The sequence below is a fragment of the Melanostigma gelatinosum genome (assembly GCF_949748355.1).
Source record: "Melanostigma gelatinosum genome assembly, chromosome: 14".
Lineage (NCBI taxonomy): Eukaryota > Metazoa > Chordata > Actinopteri > Perciformes > Zoarcidae > Melanostigma > Melanostigma gelatinosum.
The window spans coordinates 7,411,525-7,438,745 of record NC_136647.1 but is presented as its reverse complement, the minus strand read 5'-3'; the positions used below and the strand labels follow the sequence as shown (position 1 = coordinate 7,438,745).

General features: G+C 39.8%; 1 protein-coding gene across 2 annotated transcripts in view; it reads right to left on the bottom strand.

Moving 5' to 3' along the window:
• The window catches only part of gabrg2 (gamma-aminobutyric acid type A receptor subunit gamma2), a 36,533-nt gene extending 18,888 nt beyond the window's left edge, over window positions 1-17,645 (bottom strand). For both annotated transcript variants that reach the window (XM_079282901.1, XM_079282902.1), the window contains exons 1-5: window positions 17,445-17,645; window positions 9,943-10,082; window positions 5,663-5,730; window positions 2,560-2,780; window positions 962-1,044 (exon numbers count right to left, since the gene is read on the bottom strand). In XM_079282901.1, coding sequence (XP_079139027.1) covers window positions 962-1,044; window positions 2,560-2,780; window positions 5,663-5,730; window positions 9,943-10,082; window positions 17,445-17,560 — 628 coding nt within the window. In that variant the 5' untranslated portion in view covers window positions 17,561-17,645. The remainder of the gene's footprint in view (window positions 1-961; window positions 1,045-2,559; window positions 2,781-5,662; window positions 5,731-9,942; window positions 10,083-17,444) is intronic.
• Window positions 17,646-27,221: the final 9,576 nt, after the last annotated feature.

Below are 27,221 nucleotides of genomic sequence, written 5' to 3'. Positions count from 1 at the left end.
CAACGGAGCGGCTTGAATAATGCACATGAAGCTTCCTCAGTTCGAACTTTAAATGGCTTTATTACTAAAGTGCTCTCAGGCATCCAGTAATGCTGAACCTCGGAGGAGAAGGGGGATGGAAGAATCTGCCCATTTGCCACATTACAGCCAGGCAGGCGGGCAGTCTGCTCCTTCGCCGGCAATGCATCCAGGACAAATTATCGATTCAGTGTCCTTTTGGGAAGCTAGAACAACAATGCTCCGTGAGCTCAATGTTGTGAATTCACTTTGAGCACACTTAAATGATATATGGTGCATCATCTGTACTGTACCTGTAAAGCATTCTCCTAAACCGCTGCAAAAGAGGCTCAGGAAACTGGTAAATCTACAATGCTTTGTGGCACGTGTTGAGAAAATATGCCCGCGTGACACATTGCTGCACACTGCTCAGTGCTCCGCCTCCTGCCTCTGAGATTGAGCTCATGCACTGTACATCAAGCGGATTTCAAAGTTCTGAAAACATCCATGGCTTTCATCAAATTGAAATGAACGCTTCTGTTCCATTTTTAGGCCTGCTACCCCTCCTCTGCTTTCTCTTTCTTGTTGCTCTGGAGCTATTTAGGAAGCATTCTCTCCGGAGAATATCCCATGGTGCATCTCTCTGTAGATCCGTAGCGGCCTCGTTAGCATAACATACGCTCGGCATTCGGAGGGACTGACTCATTTGGATTTGTGTCACTTTTTGAAATGTCTTTTAGAACAGTATTGACAAAGTGCAGGAAAAAAAGCAATCAGTACTCAGCCTGTTGGCAATACAACATCTATTATTAAATCCCCTGAATGAATGCCTACATACTGTATGTATGCGATGTCTCCGTTGGGCTCATATGTTGCTCGTTCACGGGCACAGCGTGTGCGTGTTTGAGATGAAACAGAGGAAGAGGTAAAACAGTCGGGGACATCAGCATATGGACAAACTTACAGCTTGAAAACTCTAGGGGACACGAGTGCTCATCCATCGGGAAGTTGTTCAGTTTAAGCTGACACTCGGCATCGATGGTCAACCTGCAGATACATATATATATATTTATTATATTCATTTATTTATTACAGTCTGAATTACACCCCTGTCCTTATCAATATTAACACCAGGAATTATGAATTCGAATTTCAAACTAAATTGATGGTTTTCACAGCAACACACACACGTCTCTTCGTTTTCACACTTGAGGGAGTTTGAAGGCAAAGTCATTAAACTTCCCCTTAATGAGAGAATGACCTTAAATGACTTTACCCATCCATGCACGTTGTCATGTATCATTGTCCTCCCAATCACTGCGGTCATCCTAATTAACCAGTGGTTAAATTCAGAGTTCCTTAACAAATTAATGAAGTGGAAGGGCAGTGTTCTGCATAGCAGAACATCCATCACGGCTTGATTGAGTCCAGAAAGGTTCACTTTCTCCCTTATTATCACTGATTACATGTTGCGGTGTTAGTATAAATGTCCGCTGTATTTATGATGGCATGCAAAACATGATAATAAGCACAATTAATATTTCCCCTTCAATCTATCCTCCTGTTTCACATGTTTCTTGTTGGCTTCATGAGTTTTACTTCCAACCCATCAGAGGAGGCATTTCCTGGCTACTATATTTGTCCAATCAATTGCTCTGCAGGCAACATTGGGCCATTAAACAGTAAATCAATATATTTCGCAATATATTAATGTTTTCTTGAGAAACTTCCCAAACATTTATGAAACTCAAACTACTGAAAAAATATATATAACAGGAACATTAAAAATGTTCAAACCATATGCTGTGTAAGAGTGCCTAAAAACATTTGTTTAGGGAGATGTAGTTACAGTGTTCCCTTGCCACTAACAACTTCCTGCATATTTCAGTAGGACAGATTTCACTTTCGCTGATAAATGTCACATTTAAAATGCTGAAATTTAAAATTGCCCAAGGCCTGTTCAGGATAATCAGTACAATGAATGGTAGTGTAGCGAGGCCGTCAGTTGTTGGGTACTTCAGTATACTTTCTAAAGTACACACAGTGATTTTGGTGGATCACAGGAAGAGACGGAAGCACCTTGGTGGCAACAAATTGATAATAATCCAAATAAAAAATGAAATGCTGCAGTTATCGTTCGTTCTTAGTCCAGTTTAAGTGCTCAAATTGTTGAATCGAGGCTAATTACCATGCATTTTCACTGTTATCTATTGTTTTGTAATTTATTCAACTGAGAGCACTAGAACTAATTGTTTATGTAAGTAGATTTTGAACTCCCAATTATCTTTACAACATAGGGGGAAAAAATGCTCTTTTACACTAAATCTAAAAATAGAAGCACTTTTTAATCTTTTGGTTTAGACAAAATAGCATTAAATGGATCCAAAATAGTATGGATAATGATAACTGACAATTTAAGCTTTCAATGGGATAAAATGGTAATAAGTGGTAAATTAAATAATTCTGCCACACAATCAATCCAACTGTTCGAACTGATTTGAGTATTGCTAATCCATCAGACCATTACTAAATATGTTATCTCAGACATTCCTGAAATTGTACCTGAGGGTGTAGAGGATCCGACCGTCATTCCAGATACGAAGCATGCGATTGGGTGTGGTGATCCAGTGGGCGTCGGCCTTCTTCGAGTTGCGGAAAAAAGTGTCTGGGATCCAGATCTTCCCAACCATGTTGCTGTTTAGACGCAGCACCTTCATCGAGCTGTTGAATTTTAACCTCCTGTCGTACCAGGTCTGAGCAAAAAAGATGTCGATGGTGTATTCCTGAAGACAGATAAAACAAGGTTCTTTTACCCGAATTGTTATCTTCAACTTTGAGTTTAAAAGCTCAACGTGCTTCATATAACACACTAGATAAAAGTCTGTGTCAGGGAAACCTTGCAAACGGTATTGTTTACAACCAGTGCGGTCACCAATGCCTGGCTTTTAACTGTGATAAACAACGAGATCAAATCGAATTGTGGGCTGCAAAAGCACTGGTTCTTCTGTCTGAGGGGAACTTCTCTACGGCAGTCAAAAACTTAATGCTGGAACACATTTGCAGGCACTTTTTTTCCACAGACAAGAGGGTTTCTATTCAGGCCAAGAAGTCCTTTTGTCCCTCCTAAAGAGCTCTGTTGAAAAAGACCATCTTGAAGCCCTCAACCTGAAAATTAAATGTTCAACGGGGCAATTAATAATTCCCCTTGTTTGGCTCAAGTATTATCTAACCTCATAACCTGCTGCCTTGGCAGCACTTTGTCCTGAGCCTGACAAGACCATCTGTCTCCTATTCAGTCCTTGTAAGAGCTGTGTTAGAATATACGAGGGATGAAAAGCGGCATGGGGAGAGTTGAAAAGATAAGGTGAGATGTGGTCTAATGTGAGAGGGGAAGGAGACCCGGTGAGTGAGAGGGCTCTCTCGTGCCTTTCATATGTATTTTGTTATTTGGAATGGTTGAGCCCTGACATTCAAAGTGAAGTACAGCTGGAGAGAGAGAAACAAATCTGGGGATTTGTGTGCAAGAGGGCATAGAGGCATTAACTTCCGGACAAAGCTTAGCCCAACAATAAAGTCTAAATCCATGCCACAGAGTCCTTAACGTCGCCTTTTCACCAGGCGACGTTACCCTTTCAACATCCTTTTTTTCCCCACAAAGGACAGGCAGAGAGTTCAATGATGAGAGACCGATTGAATGCCTTAGGATCTGTGTAATGAACATCGATTTATTTAAATTTTTTTCTGCTATTGTACATGAGTTACAAATTTGCCATATTTCAAAGCTTCGTCCTGCATAATTAAGACTTAAAAATTGTGTTTGTGCTTGTGTGCTCTTCAGAAAATCTACCGACCACATTTGTCACGTCGTAGTGCGACCGCACTGCCCAAACCACAGTAATTACATGTGAACGTGAAGCGATCGGTCACGGTTCCATGTCGGCGAGATGCCCTCGTCACACAAACGCAGACACCCTTATGCGAGCGCAAACACACGTTTTCCAACTCATCCAATCAATGCTTTTCTTTCAACTTCACTGTGACTGCAGTTATTGAGAGCGGGTGTTTTAACTAAGACGAAGTGAAACGGAACGCCACCACCATGTAGAGCAGACTGCTCTGCAGAATAACAATAGAAGTGGGTTCTCAGCGGGGACGTGCTACAGAAAACAATGACACATAAAACAACGCTGATGTGAGATTTGCAAGAGACTCTGATTTGCTAATCCTTCTTTCTGTCCAACAAACTTTTTTTGTTTCCCCTCTCCACCATCAGATGAACTGTTCTCTTTGTCGTCACTGCAGCATGACAGCTACAGTATATATTCTATTAATATTTTTCGAATTCATTCGTTGCTGTGCATTGTTACATCACCACCGATGGAAATCAAAGAAAAACAACATGGAGTGCAATCTGTCGATCTGAAACTGAGAGCTGAAATTCAGTTCCAACTCGTCTAATTGTTATTTTTATTAATAGGGCCGCACTGATACATATCAGTTTTGGAAGCTGGTACTGTCCAACAAAAAGCAGCGCTCCCACTCACATTGGCTGAAACTGTTGTGCATCGCTGTAAGAGTAATAAAACAAATGCTACACAGACGTGGCTTTGTGAACATAAAAAGCTTCCTGCATCTTAAAGTAATAAAGCGGTTAAAAGAAAGAACATGATTGTATTCTGTTTATTCTATTGCTACCTTAACATTTGTACTCTATACACTAGCAGAACAATAATGAGAGAAACTATTATTGGACCGATACTGATTTACAAAATGGAAAGCAATATAATAATGCATGTACCTGATAATAGCAAGGTTAACCTCTACCTCACCAGAATGTAAGGTTATACATTTGTCGATAACTGAACTACTGTTAAAAGAAAAAAGGTTTTTATATGCAACCTTTTATTAAAGAAATGTTTATCAAAAACAAACAGCATTGAGGTTGGTGAACACAATTACATTTAGCACAACCAGTACACAATTCAAATGTGTCACTTTCACCATTAAAACAGATAGACATGATCAAAAGTCAAAAGGAAAAAAACAAAAAGGAAAATCAGAACCTGGTATATTGATTTGAATACACAAAGAGCTTGAACAGGTGACACCTCGGATTGTCGCTGATGTAATTCTTGGCAACCACAAAGTGCGAGCATCTTAGGATTTGCCAACTCGCACAGCCATTTGCAAATATGCTGCTTTGAAATCTGGCTTGTGTGTTGAGCAACACAATTGGTCAACTGTTTATCAGTATTTCTAATTTGAAAAAAAAAAGAAGGTGTTTAATGCAAACACAGATGCAAGAAATGGATCATATTTATCCCCTCTGGTGCAAAAGGCCAGTGCAGTAAGTAGCTGATTGACACCTGCATTGTGTTGCTACACTACAAGGGCAGAAGGGCAGCATCGTCATTAGATGGACCAACCAATCCACCGTGACAGCAAGAACCTGCTCTGCTGAAGCGTGCTTGAGCAAGACGGTGGAACCCGGCTAGCTCCAGAGAGCTACCCTCGACATCATTATGCGCTCAGCTCCCCGAGGATGGAAGGTAGGCCGAAGACATTTTTTTAAATCAATATCCTCCATCAGTTACACATGCAGTATATATGCCTGATTATTGATAAAAACATTGCCATATTAACACTATATTCCAGTATTACTCACCATATTGATGGCATTTACTGGGCCGATGCTGTTGACAAACATGTCTGTGTGGATCACTGTTGGTTTCACTGAAAAGAAGCACAAGAAAGTCAGTTTTATAGATGAGCAACTATTTATCATGCACAAACAAGTTTTAGGAAGTTTCTTTTTTGTTTTTGTTTTGTCTACATCTTCAATTAAGAAAGAAGGGAAATAATCTCCTTGTTGTTAAAGTGTGAATAGGAAGCTGCTGGACAGCATCACTGCTCAGCTAGCTTTCAGTGGGATGTCGTGTTAAATTTCATCTGATACACACCGGATTGACAGGTGCAAATGATGAAATCATGAGAAAGTTTCGAAAGATTGCACACTGTCGGCACCAAGTTCAGTGAAAATGCAACATTTCGTCATCCACAATACGAAGCATCTTTATACTGAAGCCACTAAAATCAATCAAAGACAATGGAAAAATGCAAATTGAAATTCAGGAAACTAGATGTGCAATGCATAAAAAAATGGGATTTTTATCAAAATAGAACCAATAAAGAAATGAAAAAACACTATATATGACTTTCATTATATAATATTACAAAAACATATCAAACTAATATGTCAAGCAAAAACCTTCAAGCAAATAGTCTAATAATGTTTTATAACATATCAGGCCAATATGTACACAGGTGTAGAAAACAAGCTTCACATTAAATGACCTACCCGGTAAATGAAATGATCCCACATTACTTTCATGACACTGTATTACGTTATCAGGATTTTACCAGGAGTAAGATAGCGCTAATGAAATAGAAAACCTTGTTCCTTTGTCTGCAAGGAGACGACATCAGAGCCTACAGGGACAATTTCATCTTCAAACAGGCCTCCTGCCAATGTCAGAAACCCACATGCACTGTCTGTATTTACTGCCAAACTCCCATCCCATTTACCACAATACCTCTGTGCCATCTGCAACATCCCATCCATCCCTTTCCTACCCTTCTGTGTTTCAGGCCTGTGGGCTGCTCTTGATAGCCAGTCAGTTACTTTCTTTTCTCACAGACCTGCTGATGCGGGCGCTCCCACAGAAGTGCCTCGTAAATATCGTGACTTGAAAGGTTTGAGGAAGCACTACAATTCTGAGCCCAATGGAGACGACAAAAAAGCAGCAGTTAAATTGTAATCTATTTAATGTTAAAACACAAGCACTAAACTCACAACTAGACCTTGAAGACTGGGTGCTGGATCCTAAATGGAGATGATAAAAAGGGGAAGACAAGGACAGCACTCCAAATTGACTTTTTCTAATATTTGCCAGAGGGATGTTTGGGGCGAGACGCCCCCTTTCCAGCATGTATTGTTTGGGAATTGCCAGAATACATGCTGAAGAAGGGTGTCTTGCCTGAAGTGCCCATGTGGCAATATCAAAAAAAAGGAAAATTGGAGTGCTGTCCTACTCTTTCCTTTGTTAAACGATTGAATGTTGCAATCTTCATGCATAAATCAAGTATCTTTGCTTGAACACTTGCATGTGTACATCTGTCCCCCGCCCACCATGCATTGCACCTTGGTGTCTGCTGCCTACACTTAGTGAGATGGGCAGACGTCAGAAGCAGTTTGGCTCAGGAAACTTGAAAGCTTGGTGTCAAACAAGACACCCATGCTCTGTCAGACCCTCCAAGTCATCCTGGATCACTACGTGCACTTCACTACAATGCGTATCTTCATGGATGACTGGACGGTGGCTGAGAAGAGAGTCTGGGTTAAGATATGGGAGCAGGAGTGAGAGTAAAAGATAGTTACAGAGAGGGGGTTACACAGGCACGCGTGCATGTGCATTGCACCCTCACACCTTTGCACACATATCTAACATATATATATATATATATATATAATATATATATAACAAACTCATGCGCACACACACACACACAATACACTGTTGTTGACTTCCACTACCGGCTATGACTACAAGTGCACATCACTGTGTTTGCATAATCTGAATTGTGAATCTGAAAATGTGATGCAGAAATATGTAACCCTCGACTGGATTATTGGTAAAAACAAAATCCATATAAATGTACATTCATGGCGTAAATAAAATATGAACAAATAAAAGCAAGGTGTATTATTTTATACAGCAAACTGGAAAGTGGATGTTTTTCATATATGCAAAAACAGATGCCAAGGATAAATTATTCCAAGTTGCCAGTGAACATTAAGTGGCTGTCTGAGATGACATAATACATGCAGCACAGCCACCACGGGCATCCTAGTGAATACTAGCTGATCAAATTAGCTCAAAGAATGACCAAATGCAGCTCCATGCATGAACAATCATCTAGAGACATATTAATTAAACTCACTGTCCAACTTCATGTCCTCTCCATTGCTCTCTAAATATGTCAATTATATGAAGCAATGTCTTTCATTCCTAGAAGGCAATGACTTACCATCACTATCCATCCATGGATGTATTATGATTTAAAAGAAATAAGGATTTCTCTCTCTCTCTCGATGTCTCTGACCTATTTGCTTCACTTTTCATATGTACAGTAGACTCCAGAGGCATTCTAATTAAATGAGCATCACAATGGACTTCAAAGGGAGGCTGTGGCACATTCAGCAATGAATCTAAATACAGAGCATTTCAGCGCTTTGAGGAATGGAGGAGAATCTTTGCTTTGCCTTGGTATGGTTGGTTGGTTGATTGGTTGGTGGATCAGATGACAGTATTGCCAGCTAATTATAACCCCTCTGTAGCTGTGTAACTTGGCAGCAGCTGGAATGCCACTAGTGAGCAAGATCATAGTGCGTTTGAAGATGATGGTTAAGACGGCGGCAGCCAGCCGCAGCGGCTCTCTGGGCTGATGCTGCACCTCAAAGCAGATCTGAGCTGCTCTTCAATTTAAAGCACAAGCCCACTTCTGAAGTCTTTTTAGAATAAAGACGCTGCACTTCATGAAATGTGTCGCAGTATATGCAGCATACATTTTGTACAGTATATGGGAAAACCATGAAAGCAGTGTAACAGATTTACTGTATACGTCCATGTTACTCTGCCGCTTTCATCTTGTGCCATCATTTGAACAATTCATTAGTCATATTCAAATCTATTCTTACCAGTTGCTCCTTTAATACAGCCCCAACCGGTGTCCCTACAGTCGATGGCGAAGCAATTCACTGCGAGCATATGAAGTGGTACGTCTTTATTATTCTGTACGAGGACGTGACAGCGTCTGACTTAAACCAGTTTCCCAGGAATACTGACCCATGAATCATCAAGTATTCAAGGGTACTGAATAGCTGTATATTCTGCTCTTGCAGATGGACGTGACAGACTTTAGGATATATACGTGCACTTGTGCAGACAATGGAGCCCTACCCAGCTGTCCGTCAACGTGTAGGGAGTAAGCTACTTGTCTCTTTCTCACATCGACAAGACAAGGCTTGCTACCCCGACCGCAATGTGTGCAAGTACATTGTCAGAGGTAGACATTATTTATAGTCAGCCCGGATTCCCGTCAACACACATCACAAACACACACATAGAATGGACACCGGAAAAAAGGACACCTTGTACTACCGAGCATGGTGTAACAATGAACTCTATGTTGTGCATATTCAATCCTCCATGTTCATAGTAGCGTAAACTTAAAGAAATAATGAATGCTTTTCAAAGCGTATATTTACTCGTGTCAAATAAACATTGCAGAGCCATCTGAGTTGTTGTGCCTTGGCTTGTTATTCCTGTGACGAGGGTTGGTGTTTGACAGCATTTTATCGGGTCTAAATCTAGTTGCGGATTCAGACAATCAGCCAAGTTTAATTTTGTCTTTTTAAACAGTAACTCACTGCAGTATTGTTAACTAGATACCTACAGGTGATATAATCAGGTGATGTGTTTTTTAAACTGGCTAAAGCAGCAGTCAGCACAGGCTCAAAGTGAGAAGCCATCAAAACGCACCTTTCCCTCATGTTTGTTCAATTTGACTGGCTGCTATCGGATTCATTCAAAAATGTATCTGTTGTCAGGAAAATAAGTTCTTTGTATAACATGATTTTGAATCCTTGGGCTTTGGTAGGATATCAAGTAATTCCAGGCCAGGCCATGCAAAGTAACACGTCCCAGGTGTTCACAGCTCCTTATAGGCTGATTTCTTTCATTTCAGAAGAATCCATCCTCGGTAATGCTAGCTCATGTAGCACCACTGAGCTAGCTGGCGTTACAGCCCAATTTGTGGCTTTGTGGGTGTATTTCTTTGTGATTCTGCAACTAATCGAATCATCTGTGAGAAATCAGCACCCACCTCCGATGTCAGGTCTGAGCTTGTTGTCATATCCATCTAGTAGGCTGTTTAGGATGTGTGTGACGTCACTCTCGAACACTTTGGGAGTCAGCACCCATGTCTTGTTGGTAGCCTCATCATCCTCATCAGTCTGGAAGGATCTGCGAGGAAGAGAGAGAAAATGAATGCATTCAATCAATAATTTATTTTAAAGAAGAACAAGCTGTGTTTTTTTCCCCCGTGCTCTGCTTTCTTTATAAATACATATTAGGAGCTTAGAGACGAGGTCAGAAGGAATATTTTCAGGGCTTTTCTTCATCACGTTACAGCCAATAGAGACAAACTGAAATATGTGTGATTAAGCTTCCCTTTCCATTTTGTTTGATGGGATTTCTTGTGAAACAAAGTAGTTGCACCACTGAAAAATGCTAACAAGAGTTACAGAAAAAAAAGAGTCAAATGAAGCGATCATTTTGTAATATTAATATATGAATTATCTATGGTACACATTCAGTGCAACACATGTGATACATAACATGCATTTTTCACTCTATAAGGTTAGTGTTAATCAAATATCCATGTTGTCTTGGTCAACCGCCCGTTAAAAGTCGTTATCTCATTTAAGTACCAGATATATCGGGTTTTTTCCACTCTGAGATGTGTGTTCTTGCAGCAATGCCATCTTGTGAATACACTGTAATTTGCTTGTTCCTCACATAGAACACTTAAGAGATGCAGAAAATACCAAAGCACAACGCAATCGTAGCCCGAAATGGCACAAGGCTCGTAAATATATGCAAATTTAAGAGGCTATATAATAGATATATAGCGAGTTTATTGCTGATGGGAATTATGTTCTCTGAGGGGCCCTGCGGTTAGCTGATCTAAAAGGAGATAACTCATTATCTGAGTTTTATACAGTTTGGTTTATTTTCAATGGAACATACATTGGGGCATATCACTGTGCACCACCAAGCCAGCTGAGAGCCACTCTCATCTATGTGACACATCGCCTTCATCATTAAATTGGTCCTGCCGGAAGCCTCGTACTAACTTTTCCCCATGGAGGGATCTTGCAAATGTTTAATTTAAGTAATGTGGTTAGGTAGTCACCAACACTTAACATGAAATGCCCACCTGGACAGATTCATCACAAGGATGCGTCAATTTCTTCATCTGTCAAGACTGAGTTTAATAATGGCCCCTTTTTAAAAGTGAGATGTTTTGACGTTTGTTGGCTATCATCCAGGTGGCCAACTTTCCCCAAAAACTTATGTGACAAAGGACTAGTGTGACAAACTGATTGACAAAGAGCTATGACACTGTTTCCAAAAAAAAGGTGATAATCTCTTCAAGTAAAGGCTTAAAAGTAAACGTAAGTCTTAATAGCTTGACATGCATTCAAAGTGCTAGGTTTCACTCCTGCAAAAAGTAAAAAGCCAAAATCTACCCACTGCTTCCCAAAATGTCCTTTATTTCATTCACATGACAAAAGAAATGTAAAGGAATTGCATTAACTTTTACTGTTTGAACGACAACCTCCACAATTATAAACAAAAACAGCAAGAGCTCTCCTTCAATTTCCAACTTGGTGAAAAAAATTCTAAGATTAGAAAGTTGGGTAACTTGACGGCAGAATTGTTTATCAACGTGTAACTTGGTTTTTAGGGCCCCACAAGCTTCAGTGAGAGCTGGAGACACAAGCCAATTTTCCGAAGTTTACTTCCTCACCTCAGGATAATGATGTCTCAAGGGACCCCCTACAACAAATACCACCACGGCTGGGCTATAAATGTTGTTTCCTGTTCTAGCAGAGACAAGCGTGATCTTGGTAAATGATATGTCTGAATTGGTTTGGTCTCCGTTACAAAAGATCTTTCTTTTAGCTCTGAGACCTGAAGATGGAGGTATGACAATGCATTAGGGCTAATTAATGCTGGCAACAAAATGCTGCTGTCTAGTAGGACTATAGTGTGTCAGGAGACTTGATGTTGTCTGCAGTAAGAGGGAATGTGTGTACTGCTGAAGGCCAGGGGTGAGATGTGTATGCATGCTGTGTGTCTGACAGAAAGAGAGGAGTAGCCAGAAAAGCATGAACATGATGTGTGAATGATGTTGAAGAAATCAACTCCAAGAGGTTTGTAAAAGCACTAGTTGAGTCATACTACTGTCAAAGCAATTGAAAAAGATTGAAAGGACAAATTGAAATGTAAAAAAAACGTGTTGTTAAAAAAAGTATAGACATAACTTTTGTCTTCATATCTTGAACAGGGAGGAGCAGTGCTTCTGATCTGAGCATATTAAAACTTAAGGCCTGCTACAAGTCTCAGTTATTTCAAATCAATACTTCTAAGTATTCTGCTACTATTTGTGTGATCTTCCCTGTATGCCTACGCATTAAAGAGAGGCCTACTGCACCAATTACATGGAAGTTGTGCCTCAGATGACGAAAAACTCTGATGATTAACACATGTGTACAGGCACACAATGCATCAGAAACAAGACAGAGAAAGGTGATAGATGGATAGACATATAGATAGAGTGAGATAGATAGATAGATAGATAGATAGATAGATAGATAGATAGATAGATAGATAGATAGATTGATAGAGTGAGATATAGATAGATAGTGAGCTAGAGAGATTCCAAGAGAGGGTTTGGAGAATCAGCCAACAGCATAACAGGGAAAAGTTGCGAGCATTCAGGAAAGCTTTTCCTCTCATTGCTCTAAAGGAGACTTCTGAATGAAATAATAAAGAATCATTAATGGTGACCTGGAAAAAAAGAGAGTTGTACTGGTAAAGCACAAGGATAGAGGCTTTAATAGCTTTCTCGTGTTCTTAGGCTGGGTGCAAGGAATAATCTTTTGACCAGCACTCTTCCTTAGACTGCATTAAGTGCCATTAAGTGCCATCCATCTACACCACAACACTAGTGCCTAACACATTAAATCTTAATATTTTTTCTCATGTGGATGCTTTTAGATATGCCTTACTGGATGTCATCAAATATAAATCCAGAGAGTATCCGTCTCTGGCACTGACGGACTAGATGTGTAGTTGTATAGATGGGTAGATAAACAGGGCAGAGAAGGGTGTAAGAACTTGAACAGTCTGGTTTTTTTTTTTTTTTTTTTTTTTTTTTTAAAGGTTGCTGTATTCATCTCGCAGAGTAACTTTGTGCATATGGAAATGCTCCAAAGACAAATAGATGAAAGGAAGAGCCATGTGTTTGCCACTGCAGGCAGATCTGAGGTTTTGCCTACTAATGCGGTACCTGAAGATCCACAGAGAGGTTTGCGCCAGTGTGTATGTATGTGTGTGAGCTGTTATACGTTTTTGTGCCGATATTAGTGTTTGTATTTCATGCATATCCATGTTCGCGGCTGCGTATGTAATGATGGAAAGACTGGTGTCAAGTGTTGCGGTCACACCAACTCTCATTGAGGACAGTCTGATATTGTCATACAGTCTTCACATTTAGAGCCGTCGTCAATGAACACTCTCATCGGCTCTATATTGAGCGGTCAAAAAATATCTCAATTAAAATTACATCTCAGGTTCCATGTAAAGCAGCGGTGAAGTGCCCCATCTTCTGCAGTTTTACACATTCATGAGACGGTCTAAGTAGGGTAATGACAGCAATACCAGCTATAGAAACAGCTCTGTGGCCCTCATTAGCATACACATGAAGTTCCCGTGAGCCATCGTTTTAAACAGTACCGAAATGAAGGAACCAAATCTAGTGAACCCTCATGCTAATTTTCAACCTAGGTGAAATTGGTGCACATTGGTGCACATTGTTGCTACAGCACAACCCTCCTCTCACAAGTGCTACCAGATTAGGCCAATTTGTATTGTTGCCAATGTGGTGTATCAAGTTAAAGGGCCAATCAGTAATACCGTAAAGAGAATTTCAATGGGAAGTTTGACAAAAAGACTCAGCAGCTGCAACATTAAATATTAATAAGTAATTAAGATCCTGTCTAACGTTGGTGGATTAATACATTAATACGCTTGTCAATCAGAGGAAGTGATAGTAGGGTCCAATTCAGGGCGGGGTGGCATTTCTGTTTGTAATCTATTTAAATCACTTAACTGTTTGGAGGTTCACATGATTGACGATACAGTGAGTCAAATTCCAATACAACATTGACTGATGAGTAATAAACTCCTCCAATCATGTGAATTCAGGCCATATACATTATTATGGAGGGAAAGCAAACATCAGTGGACTAGTTTTTAACAGTATCCTCTCTCTACTCTCGTATCCTCTTTCACCTGCTGCGTACCTGTGTCCTTAAAATAGAAACACACAGACCCTTTTGGAGTAACTGTAGTAGATCTATAGTTATCCACGGGATATCTTAGAATAAAAAGGTAGAACTAGTGAAAGCCAAAGTGAAAATACTTTAGATAGGACACTCAGAAAGACCAAGGCACGTTATGCCCCAATATCCATGACCCTTCTTCAGGTTTCATGTGGTGCAAACACATTTAAGAAGTAAATACATAAGATAGTCATTATGTTTGTCAACATTATACACCTCAACCCTTTCCAAGTGGTGACAAGAAGCAGTGTGTGAGTGCTTGATTGAGCCTTATACACTGTAGTTTCCCCAATTAAATCGATGGAACTGTATTTACTAATAACCAAGTATGACTGACTTTGGTAACTGGAATTCTACAAATGCATTACATTTGCACCAAATGTGTTATGGAATTTGTCACAATGTATCTACACTTACAGCAGCTCAAAATAATACAAACCTACAGTAATTTTCATCAGCTGAGGATTCCATGTGCCATCTTCATTTAATGTATTATGTGTCCATAGCATATTCTTGCTAGCAAACTCATTTTAGCAAGAAAACTGACTCTGCAGACCCCCCCCCCCCCCCAAAAAAAGATGGAATATCGAATTGAAGTTACTTTGTCATTATTTGTTTTACACACAATTATGCCAACTGTAGATAACTGTGGTGGTGGTTATGTTGCTGGCAAGCTATCTGTTGTTGATGTTTCTCTTAAGCCACAACTACATTTGGCATTGTAGTGCTTTTGATACCCGATTGGATTCCTGCATTGCTTGCATTGAAACGACATGAGCTGTACAACATTGACATTTTAGGTGATGAGGGCCAGAGATAAATTCTCAATACATCAACATTTTTACATCAGAGGAATATGTTGAAGTGATGTTATAAACCCTGACAGATGTAGAGGAACTATGCCATATTGAGGATTATTCTTCACTTGAAATGGAAAAAAAACAATGTTGTTAACCACCAGTACTACTTTGTTCGACCTACTAAGCTTTGTATTTTTCATATACAGTATGTCAGATTATAAGAACTGAAGTACTATTTGTCAGGCATTAGAGGAAGCTGTATACATTATTATGTTGTGTATCAAATGGGATTTATTGACAGTTAATGGGACTTCAATGACACCAATAAAAACTGGCATGTCTTATTGGAATTTTAAATGACAATCCTGACATCTGATTTACTGTAATGTTACATGTACGTATATATTTATTGTCCGTGTCCATCAGAATAATAGAGGCTCTTGTTGATCCATGTGAAATATACATTAGTATTAAAATAAGTTCTGGTACAGTTATGGTTGGAAAACAGTTAAAAACAGAAAATACAAAATGAATACAAAAATAAATTGCAGTGGGTCCCAAACTATGATTATGTAATGCATTTCATCTGCAACCTAAAATGCTGGAGGTGAGTTTACCAAACAGGAAACATGACTCGGCATAATAGAAAACCTGAGCAAAGCACTTCCTCACTCTGACATCACTTCCTCCTGCGATGGCCATACTGTGAGGTTTTGCTAAATCTCCTAGCAGACCTGGAGCCTAATTATTGACTGAAGGAACAATATGCCAAAACATTTGTTGATACATATCTTCTACTTTTACAGGAGGGAGGACTGCGCATTGGGGTCCATGTATGGTGATGTAATTAGACATCACTACACATAGTAACTGTCAATGAGTCACAAAGTAGCATAGATTACTGAAAGCATGCCTGAGGCCTTGAGAGATTCCTTATGTAAGAGTTCTCATACATGAATCACAAATAGCGTCTGATTCAAATTACCGAGCAATTAGCTGTCTTTTAATAACTATACAGTACACAGGACTTGTATATGAACTATTTGAAAGAGAACACATCTTGCTGTGATATAGGGGTAACTAGCTTTGAGCCATATATTACATTTGTCCAGGTGTTCACCTATAGATCTCTCATTTGGCCTTGGTATGATTATCAAAGAAGCACCAAACTGCCACATCCCAGTTCATTATGTGTCAATCACACGTGCACAACTTATAAAATCCATAATCTGCACATATATATATATATCAATTGATGGTGTAATTCAATTGGGCAAGGTGTCGCGGTAACTCAAGCCCATCGTGAACACTACTTGTGCATAGAATTAAAAAACTGCACAGGCCTGACAATGAAGCCTGGGCACAGGGAGCATTGAGGTTGCGATCAGCATGACGGTGATTGAACATCATCTGATTTATCTGCCTCCATTTTTCGCCCTCCAGCAGCACAAAAAGACGAAAGCGAAGCGAGGAGCCTTGTCATCCTTCCTCTTGACTTCTCTCATCTTAGCACACCAGGAATAATGTCTTGACAGGGAAGACCAAACAGCTTCTCTCAACGAACTCAAATCTGCACCTCAGTTCAAGCTGAAATGGCAGTCCTTTGTCTGTATGCGTGTGCGTGTGTGTTCAAGACAAGGATGACTCCATATGTGTTATCCTTGTCCTTATTGTGCCTTTACACTTGTATTCTCTGTGTGAATGTCTGCCATTTTGAAATGCTTTTTTGTTTTTTTTTTGAGATGAAACATACCCTCATTCATACTCAAGTTGTCTTTATTACAAATGACTGTTTGCATAAAGCTTTTCGAGTTACTGCCACATCCGACACCTGCGTTTAATAACCAGGCTCTGGCTCTTAGAATATACTTGATCCTTGAAGACAGCTTAGCAGGGACTATATGTAGCCTTAGCTTCAAGCTAATTAGCCTGCACTATGCTATTTCTAACGCTGGACATATTGTGAGAGATGCTGGCCTGTTAATAGACATGTTTAACTGCACGGTATTAAATCATCAGGTTCCTACAGCCGAATATTTAAGTCAGACTGTAGCTGTTCGTCGCTTTTGTCTTCTGTGAAGAAAAAAAAAAGAATCCCCCAGTAATGCGATGCATGTGCCACTGTAGGTATCTAAAAAAAATGTCTATCACACTCCCATATAGAAAGACGATTAAAGATGTGATATACGCGCAACATGCCTTGGTTTTTCTAATAAAATCTGATTCCTCTCAGCTACCTAATCGGCCAGGATCGCACTAAAAGCAGGCTTGTGTTGGCAGGAGATGGGAGGCGCCGCAGAATTGCGTGTTGTTAAAATAAGGCACACGCAAACCAAAAAAGCCGACATAGAATCACGGTTTAGAGAGGACATATGACGGCATCGATGGCTTACCTTGTAGGAAGATTAACGACAATAAACACCCAGAGAAACAGCTTCAGGGGAAGGGAAGGCTTCGCCATTGCTGTCGAGCATTTGGAGGCAAAATTCGGTGAAGCCATCATCACCATCTTCGTTTCCTCTTTATTGCAGATGGACGTCTCCGTCTATTTACTGTGTTTCCTCTCTACGATACATTACGCACGTTAGCGGTAGCGGGTCTGCAAACCTAGACCCGATGCGGACGTGCGGTAAAGGGAAATCAGTCCAAACAAAATCGATGCGAGCAGAAAGCTTGATTTCGCGTCGCTTGCTTTTTTTTTTTTTTTTTTGCGTCTGTTGGCGAATCGTAAATCCAACAGGGCCCTAAAAAACTGCCACAGACTGCGAACCCCCGTAATATGCTCCTCTAATGTCGAGCAGCTGAAAAAAAACAACAGAAGAGACTCAGCCTGAATGCAGATTAACACTGGGGTCAGACAGGAACTGATGCACGTTGCTGCAGCACGGATCAACACATGCGTGCTTTCACCAAGCGGAAGCAGGGCTGCACTGACTACGATAAAAAAAAAGAATTAGCTTGGTGCTACAGACAATAAATGGTGGTTTCATTTTTTACTGCTACATATAGCAGTAATATATAAATATATAAGCTTTTTAACAGCATTCACTTATTAGGAATACACTCCTCCAATCATGTGAATTCAGGTCATATGCATTGCCATGGAGGGAAAGCAAACATCAGTGGACTATTTTAACAGTATCCTCTCTCTACTCTAGTATCCTCTTTCACCTGCTGTGTACCTGTGTCCTCAAAATAGAAACACACAGACCCTTTTGGAGTAACTGTAGTAGATCTATATTTATCCACGGGATCTCTCAGAATAAAAGGTAGAACTACTGAAAGCCGGACACTCAAAAAGAACAAGGCACGTTATGCCCCAATATCCATGACCCCTCTTAGGTTTCAGGTGGTGTTCATATTTCATATTTTTAACATATATGTCAAAATGGTGAAAGTAAGCTAAATAATGTGACACAATTTCTTAATTAAGTGACATCCTGGGGTCCTTAGGATTGTTGCAGACTAATGAGGAGCAAGTACACCCAAAATTACTTTTTGGAGTACACTTTTTCAAAGAAACTCCCCTATAAGTAATTACACAAATAATTCCAGGTGGATGTGTGTGTGTGTGTGTGTGTGTGTGTGTGTGTGTGTGTGTGTGTGTGTGTGTGTGTGTGTGTGTGTGTGTGTGTGTGTGTGTGTGTGTGTGTGTGTGTGTGTGTGTGTGTGTGTGTGTGTGTGTGTGTGTGAGTGTGTGAGTGTCCCTTTATGCCATACACATCTATTTAGAAACCTAAATGAGCCGCAGGCCTGAGTCGAGTCCAGTCACGCTTTCAGCACCTTGGACAGCTCTATTAGTTTTCATCTGTGTAACAAACCACCATTCAGCACCAAGGACAGCTTCCGTCGGTTTGTTGCTGCTCAACTCAGAGGATACAGCCTCTCACGGCCCAGTTGATTTGACAATAAATGCACACCGTCATCCCCAAAAAGGAGCTGATTAGTTTACTTTGATATTTAGTTTTCACTTTAACTGATTGCATGACTGAATGAGGTTAAGCAGCCCAGAGGACATATCGATGTTTTGGCATTATACACATTGATTTTATGATTTGTGCTTTTCCAAGTCTTTTGACATATTTAAAAAACAATCCAGAAAGAGCATCCTGAGGTTTTCATAGTCCTTCATACGGTGCTCTCACCCATTGTATTATCCTTATACAAGTACGATGGTCCTGCTTTGGTGGGGTGTACATTCTTTCCAAGGACTGAGGGGATGTTTGATAAAAAAAATCTGTCTTTATAATCTAAAGTACAAAATGGTAGCCAATCCCACACTGTCTCATAAATAACTGTTTGCAATCCTCCCCCCTCTCGATCTATTTACACACTTGAATAGCAAGTTGCTGGCGTCTTTAAATGCTACTTTAAAAGAGAGAAGGAAAATCAGGATAAATAAAAAACACAAAATATGCAAAGATTACATTTGGTGCTTATTAGGACTGCGTGCGTGACGCAAATGACAAGAGCAAAGTAGATCTGTCTTCTGTTTCGATTGACCCAAGGACATATCTGTCAAGTTTCCATTTTCAAGTTTGCTTTCTTCTGAAGTGCGTTTCTCCTTTATTGTTGTCTTCACTGAAAGATAAGAAGAACAATTTGACTTCATACATATATATATATATATATATAGATAGATAGATAGACAGACAGACAGACAGACAGACAGACAGACAGACAGACAGACAGACAGACAGACAGACAGACAGACAGACAGACAGACAGACAGAGATAGATAGAGAGAGAGTTCCTTTCCAGCAAGCAAACAAACAAAAAACATGACTGTAATGGGAGACTGCAAGTGCAGAGTCATCATCTTGTCATGGTGCATTAGCCCAAATTCTCCTCTAAACATGATTACATGGGCATACAGGCGTTGATCATGCTGCATTATCACTGTTATGGTCCCATGAGGCGACAGCCATGGTACACTTTTGCACAGTTGTCCCATATGTTTGAGGCCTGATGAACTCATTCACTCAGAATGACAACCGGCCATTATCTGGTTTCTGTTTTTAAACATTAGTTATTAAAATTCGAATGTGGTAATCAAAGTTGATTGTAGCCGCCTCAGTGTGACATGTATGGAAGATGAGCTGTGTCTGTTTGAAATAACCATCATGTGTTTATTTGTGGCAAGCGAGGCTCAGCGTAGGTTAATCATCTTACGGAAATTGATGGATGCTTCATCAGGCATGCAGCACTCCTTAAAAGAGAGTAAACCAGCCGCTCCCAAAAACAGTATAAATGAAGAAAGGAAGTCTTGTAATATTTAATATATTCGTATAACCCGTTTGCAATGTGTATTACCTGGCCATAGTGTACCTCAAAATATCTCTTACATATAGGTTTTTTTTATGTTTAATGAATATGACTATAATACTTAAAACACAAGTGTGTTTAACCATGTTTGTTTGGCTGTTTTATGATTTGTTTTGCAGTTAAAATACTTCTAGTATGAGCTGAGGAGAGTAACCTCTATTGCCCTCGCATGCTATTTTGTTTTCTTCAATTTGACATCGCTGTATAGATATTCTACATATTTACAACTTTGGAAATAAAAATAGAATTTTATGCCTTGCTCATCATAAAATTGGTATAAACCAGGGGTATTCAACTAAAATTCCAAAAGGTTCAGATCGAGAAAATCTCCTCGGGCAAAGGTCCGAAACATTACAATAATATCTAGCTCGCGCTATTTACTGCCATATATATATAAATATATTCAAGAAGCATAATAGTAGTAAGAACGTCTCTGTGTAGTCAACAACTGTCAAATCAAATAAAGTACACATCAATTATATTTTAACACATTATTATTCTCAGTTTTCAAATTCAACGGGATGGATTATAAATAATACATAGAAATACATAAATAACTGTTCTTCTCATTTAAAGTGAAATAAGGTCTGGGTTAAAGGATATGAATATGTGTTTGATTCCGTAAGTGTGTGTCGATGTGTGAATGAATGGCTTCATGCATAGATGCATGCATGTACAGCACTGCAAACTTCAGTCAATAATAAACACATAGTTGAATCAACACCTCTGTGAAAGTTTTTTTACAAAAACTAAACATTGATATCTGAGCTGTTGTAGTGGATTGTATTCGATTATCTAGTACCTAACAAAGTGACCAAGGAGTTTAAACTAACAGTAAAATGACTGAGTTGCTTATTTTACTGGTGGACATCTGTAATACATGTAAAACATAATATGTTTTACATATGTTTTTTACATTATGTTTTACATATCATGTAAAACATAATGTGCACCATTCAGTGAAATGGCTTCTGTCAAAAGCAAAATGACACTGTTTACAGTGTGGATTATATGCAAAACAGCAACATTTATCATGTTTTTGCCACTTTGGTGAAACACCACTGTCAGATTGATGTAGGCTACATGTTAAACGCAAAAAGAAAACTAAGTTACAGTAATAAATACTGCATAACTTTATGCTTGTATGACAATCGCATGGTCTAAACCAGGGGTGTCAAACATACGGCCCGCGGGCCGGACCCGGCCCGCCACGGCATTTTATGTGGCCCGCGAATCCGCCAGCAAAAAAAAAAAAAAAAAATTTTTTTTTTTTTTTTTTTTTTACAAAAATTTAAAGTTAGATGTGAAAATAAAAATATCCCCATGGTCGAAATTATGAGATAGAAAGTCGAAGTGATGAGATGGCATGTTGTCTGTGTGCCGACATTAAAACTATCACAACAGGTGGACAGGAGATGCAACAGCCCATAAAGAGGATTTCCAACAAGTTTCTCAACATGCGTACTTCTCTGTACTGAAACGTCATCAGTCTCAGCCCAAGTACTGTTCCAATTCAAAGTTCACATCGAGCCAAGCACGGCCCTAATGCCCGGATGTGGCTCGCTCTGCCCATTTTACCCGGGATGCATCGGAGGTGACTTGTCTGTACTTGGGACAGCCAAATATCCCAGAATGCATTTTGCACCAGCAACAGGAAACAATGGCGGAGGAGAAATCACACAACTGGAAGTACGTGTTGTGGAAGTCACAGATATCCCGGGAAACGAAACTAACTATGTTAGGAGTACCGTAGTTACATTTACACCGTCTTACATTTACAACCGGCCCTTTGAGGGCGACCGTGATGCTGATGTGGCCCCAGAGTGAAAATGAGTTTGACACCCCTGGTCTAAACAGACACACACACAAACACACAAATGCATGTCCCATATCATTCAGTCCCCAGGGCCAGCTATCACTCTGCCCTGCAGCCATATCACCACAGCTGTCAGAGACTCTAGCCATGCAGGTCATGAACCAAATGTCAACATCAGAGATACTGGTAAGCAGTAGGAGGTATCGATCTAGCTAAGATGGAAGAGATAATATAGAATAATGGTATAACCAGTGGCTACTAAGTTGTTAAGGTTTATTAACCCATGTGGATGTATTTTGTTTTCGTGGTAGACCTTCACAGTCGAGTTATAATTCGATTGAAAGGATTTGTGCAGAAGTAAAGGCTTTGCTATTGCTATTACAGCATGTTACTAGATAATTCATTTATTCTGATGATACAAGGCAGCCAGTTAATATCCCCAGCAGAATCTACCTCTGTTCCTCTTATTCAGACTCTCTCTCTCTCTCTATCCCTCTCTAACAGAGAGAGAGAAAAAGGGAGCGAGAATGAGAGATGTCAGGTTAGATCCACTTGGTCCAATAGTCACAGCAGAAATTTGAACCAAATTGGAGCATCCCCATATCACGGGTGCACCTGGGCTCTCACGCATTGACCTACCTCAGGAAACCTATTCTTTTGTGTGTGTTTATAACATTGAGAAAGAACATGGATGTAGGTACCTTTACTGGCATTTACTCATAATTCTTATAGGGCCCCTAGCGTACACGTGGAATTTGTGTTATACAGACATATCACACCAACCTGATTCAAATATCTGTAGTAAGTTAAACTGAGCAAGTGGCTTTAGTGACATTGTGAAGTGCATGAAATCTATCACAATGCAGCATAATATATATCTTTATAAAACGGCCTGTTACAAAGCACCCAAGGTTTTGATTTCGGTAATCAAAATGATTGGGTACATGGTGGGCAGAGACAGTACTAGCATGTGAAGGCTTAGTTTAGTGACATGCCTGCTTAAAAAAAATCCATAATGAGTTCATCCCTCATGGCACATATTATTCTCTCTGCAGACAGGGTGCATGTGTGAGGCGATGATGATATGTTGTGTCGTCTTTAGAAAAGAGCTGGGGAGGTATAGTCTTTTATAATGGCACCATTGAACACACAGATGCCCAGTTCCACTATCATTCCAGTTTTACAACCCACACATATGCTGTCACAGCCCCGCTCGGTTAGCATCAAGCTGTGGGAGCGAGAATGATCTACTGTTAGCACTATTGGATATGAGAATATTGGTCTGGCGTTCAGACTACTGTGATGTAACATCCAAATCTAAAAACCCCAAAACAGTAGAAGAAAAACAACTTTTGAAACTTTTGAAAGATTCTGCTGCAGCGGTGATGAGAACTACAATAAAAAGCACTGAGACTAAGGTCAGTTTGTCTGTTTATTAAACTTAGCAAATGTGCAAACACATCCCTCCTCACTGAGAGGTTTCGGACATGAACATGAGAAAGCACTCTCTGTGGTCTGACATTACTAACATTTTTAAACCACATCTGAAATGACTGGATTCCACCTTCTTCATCCTACATGTCATGCTGAGTCATTTGGTGCTCTCTGCTGATTTAATGAGGGCCCCAGTTAAGAGTAACAACTTCAATCTTGTCGCAGTTTCTGTCATCTTATTTTCTTAATTTCAACTAGCAACACAACGTGATTATAGGAATAACCGAGGGGAGTTTCCCACCTTGACCCAGGATAATAACTGCATATGAACATGTGTTTCATTCACTGTTGGCTGTTCCCAATACACAACTCTGTGGTCACAAACATGCCTTACTATGCTACCATTAGCCCTCCCCCAATTACACTTTTACCATTTCAATTTTAACGAGATTTGTTTTCAAAATGATCATGCTTACGTATCAGAGCCTGGAGGTTTGCAGTTGAATAACAACCACGTCATCACCACGGGGGATAATACCACGAGAATTGGCTTGATATGTGATGCCAACAGCCCACTCACTGTGGACAGGCAGCTGCAGAGGGTGTGAACTGTTTCAGACTTGTGGGCACTCAGATCTTTCAACCTAAAGAGGACACAAACCACCAAATCAATCACCTCTCAGTCAGAATGGCATGACTAAACAAGCTTTTACCCTCACGGTGTTTGCATTTAGCCTGGTAAACTATGTGTACTGTGTTTGGAAACTCCTTGAGTAAGCCCATGTGATGAATGATTGATATATATATATAGATATATATACATATCTATATATATGGCCAAGGGTAATATGCAGTTAGGCAGGATGCCTAACTGAAATATACATTGTAGCCGCTTGCAGACGAGACAGCTTCCACAGGAACCTGCCAATAAAGTGCAATCCAATCGACAGTGAAACTACCGTAGGCCGATCTATATTTGGAGGGTTCAGAAGCAGTTTTGACAGATAACATAAACAGCAATGGTCTAACACCAAGATGGCTTTTTAAAGTTTGTCTCAGGTAACATACAATATGAATATTTTAGACCATTAATTCAAAATATTTACAGTCAAACAATGCCTCCAAAACAGTGAAAACGAATACATACTGTACATCTAGAACAGCGTGCTCCCTTCCAATCCAGGCTACTCTGTTTTATTAGGATAAATGGCCTAGAAATAACAACGGGAGTAGAAGAAATCAAAGTGAGAGTTCATCAGCCAAGTGATGAAATATATAGCATATACATTGGTCCCATTTGAGTTTTCAATTTTGTTTCACAGAGTTGAAAGAAAGTTCAGAAAGACAACGTATCTGGCTCTATCTAAATTGTTTTGATTCAGTAAACCATCCATTGTATATGGATTGAACAAACCATAAGGATTTGCTCTAAGCCTGTAACAATCGAGTTCAGTTGCCTGATTTCCATGAGGCTTGCACACATGCTCCGGAACTGTGGCTTGGAGGTGCCTGCCAGCATGTAACCTCTCCACTGTGATTGGGGGGGAAATTTAGCTGGCTGATTTCATGGTGATTATATGGTATTTGGTCTGCTTGACGTTAAGCAGGTATAATCTCCCCTCCCAAAGGTAGATCACAGGGAGTTTCTGCTTTCAGCTGTGGTATTATTTCGGAGGCTTTTGTGTTCTCTTCAGGGTCACGGCTTTATCAAGCACAAGCCACAATTGAGCCCAAAGTCACGGATGCAGAAACTACAGATTACATATGAGGGAGAAAATGCCAACACAGGAGAGCGCTGCAAGTTACAGGCAGAGCATGCATTGCCGAGTAAGTTAAAGCAGAGGGATAGTGCAATACGTGATGTGTTTTTATGCCTTCAACCCTCAGGAATTTGTCTCCTTTTTTTCTAAAGCCTCTTTGTGAGGAAAACAAAAAACCGAAGCGTGAGAAAGCTGCATCACAGAAATGCTTCCACACATGCCAAAATATGTATCTGCTTTGGGATGTACTTACAGTATGATACATTATTCTAGCATAAGTAAATCTCCCTTTCATTACACAACAGTTGCCATCAAGATGAACGGTTCCCCCGGCAGAATGCTAACGCCATGAAAATTCCAGCAATGCTTTTAATGGTGTAGGGAATAACTTTTCAGTGAATTACAAATGCTTTTCTGCCTGTGGCCTTCATTGCACCACATTTCTTTACCAAAATAAAACTGCAAGTGGCATTTTCACCTTCATGGTGGACTCTCTATTTCCATCTTTGTAGTTGTAAGATATGCCAGAGCCCCACTTTGTCATCAGATGAACACTAATGCTCAACCATCCCCCATTCATTATAGACCTGAGTTTCCAAAAAAACTTGAAAATTCCCCACATCTTGTCAGCTCATTGTTTTTAGGAGAGTGAAATAGATAAAGACGCATAATTTACTTTGACCACAGCTAATAAAAAAGCTCTAATGTAGCTTGATGCGTTCTTCCCGTCTTCAGTTGGACTCATTAAGCCCGGGACCCCTATTGACTCTGACACTTACATCCCCAGGACAATTTCTTACAGTTAAACACCCTTACACTCTTTTCCCTCTTAATACACTTGACACTTTAATAATATACTTGTTTTAATATACTCTTATTTGTTTGTTTATTTACCATATTTCTATATGAGTGCTAATGGTGGCCAAAGGCTGTGACTCACAATACTGCAGATAACAGAACATTACTGTATCTTTCATTATTCTTTATCAACATGATAATATGGTGACTTGATTGGACCTCAGTCATTTGTAATGCTTTTGATCATTTCAAATTCACTGCGTAGGAGAAGGCTGTATCTAAAGCTCATTACTCTTTTCTGCGTCTCCGTCAGAATGCTAACATCTTGTTCAACCCAAGGCCATAGCACTCCGTCCCATTGTGCATAGCAGGCATATTGGTTACTCACAACAACAGTTAGTTTAACAGGTAATTTACGTTTAACAGGTAATTTACTCAGCCTTGGTGGAGGGGGCCTCCCATTTTGTCTCTCACTAAGAGGATACACAACAGCCAGGGTTGACATATCCATAGAGTTTAGGACCTTTAAACTCCATGGAAACACAAAATGTTGAAAACGGAGTTCTTAAATTCACATGACAAATAAAAAAAAGACAGGTATTACTTCGACATATTCTGTCTGAAAAATGACAGAACAAAATTGTCCACAATCTGTATGGACTGCCTGAAAACTGCCTTGAAAGTGTGTTTTAAAAAATGTGTTGCCCATTTCTTCAAAGAGGATAGCATCCGTGGTCAGCTTGGATTCACAACAGTTACAATGGAATTCAATGGTAACTCAGGGCCATGGCAAAATAAAAGAAGAGAAGATACAGCATCCAACATCTATAGAAACTTCTCCTGCATCACAATACAATCCTTCTCTGTCCATCATCGAACTTGTGTTCAGTGTGTTCCAAAATAGTCGTTGCTTGCAATCATTCAAAGGTAAAACACGTGCGTTTCTTTAAAGATGGGCTCGCCTCACTAAACATTTCCCCCTGACCTGGATATTTACATTCCATAATACCAGTTCACCTCAACATACAGTGGGTTTG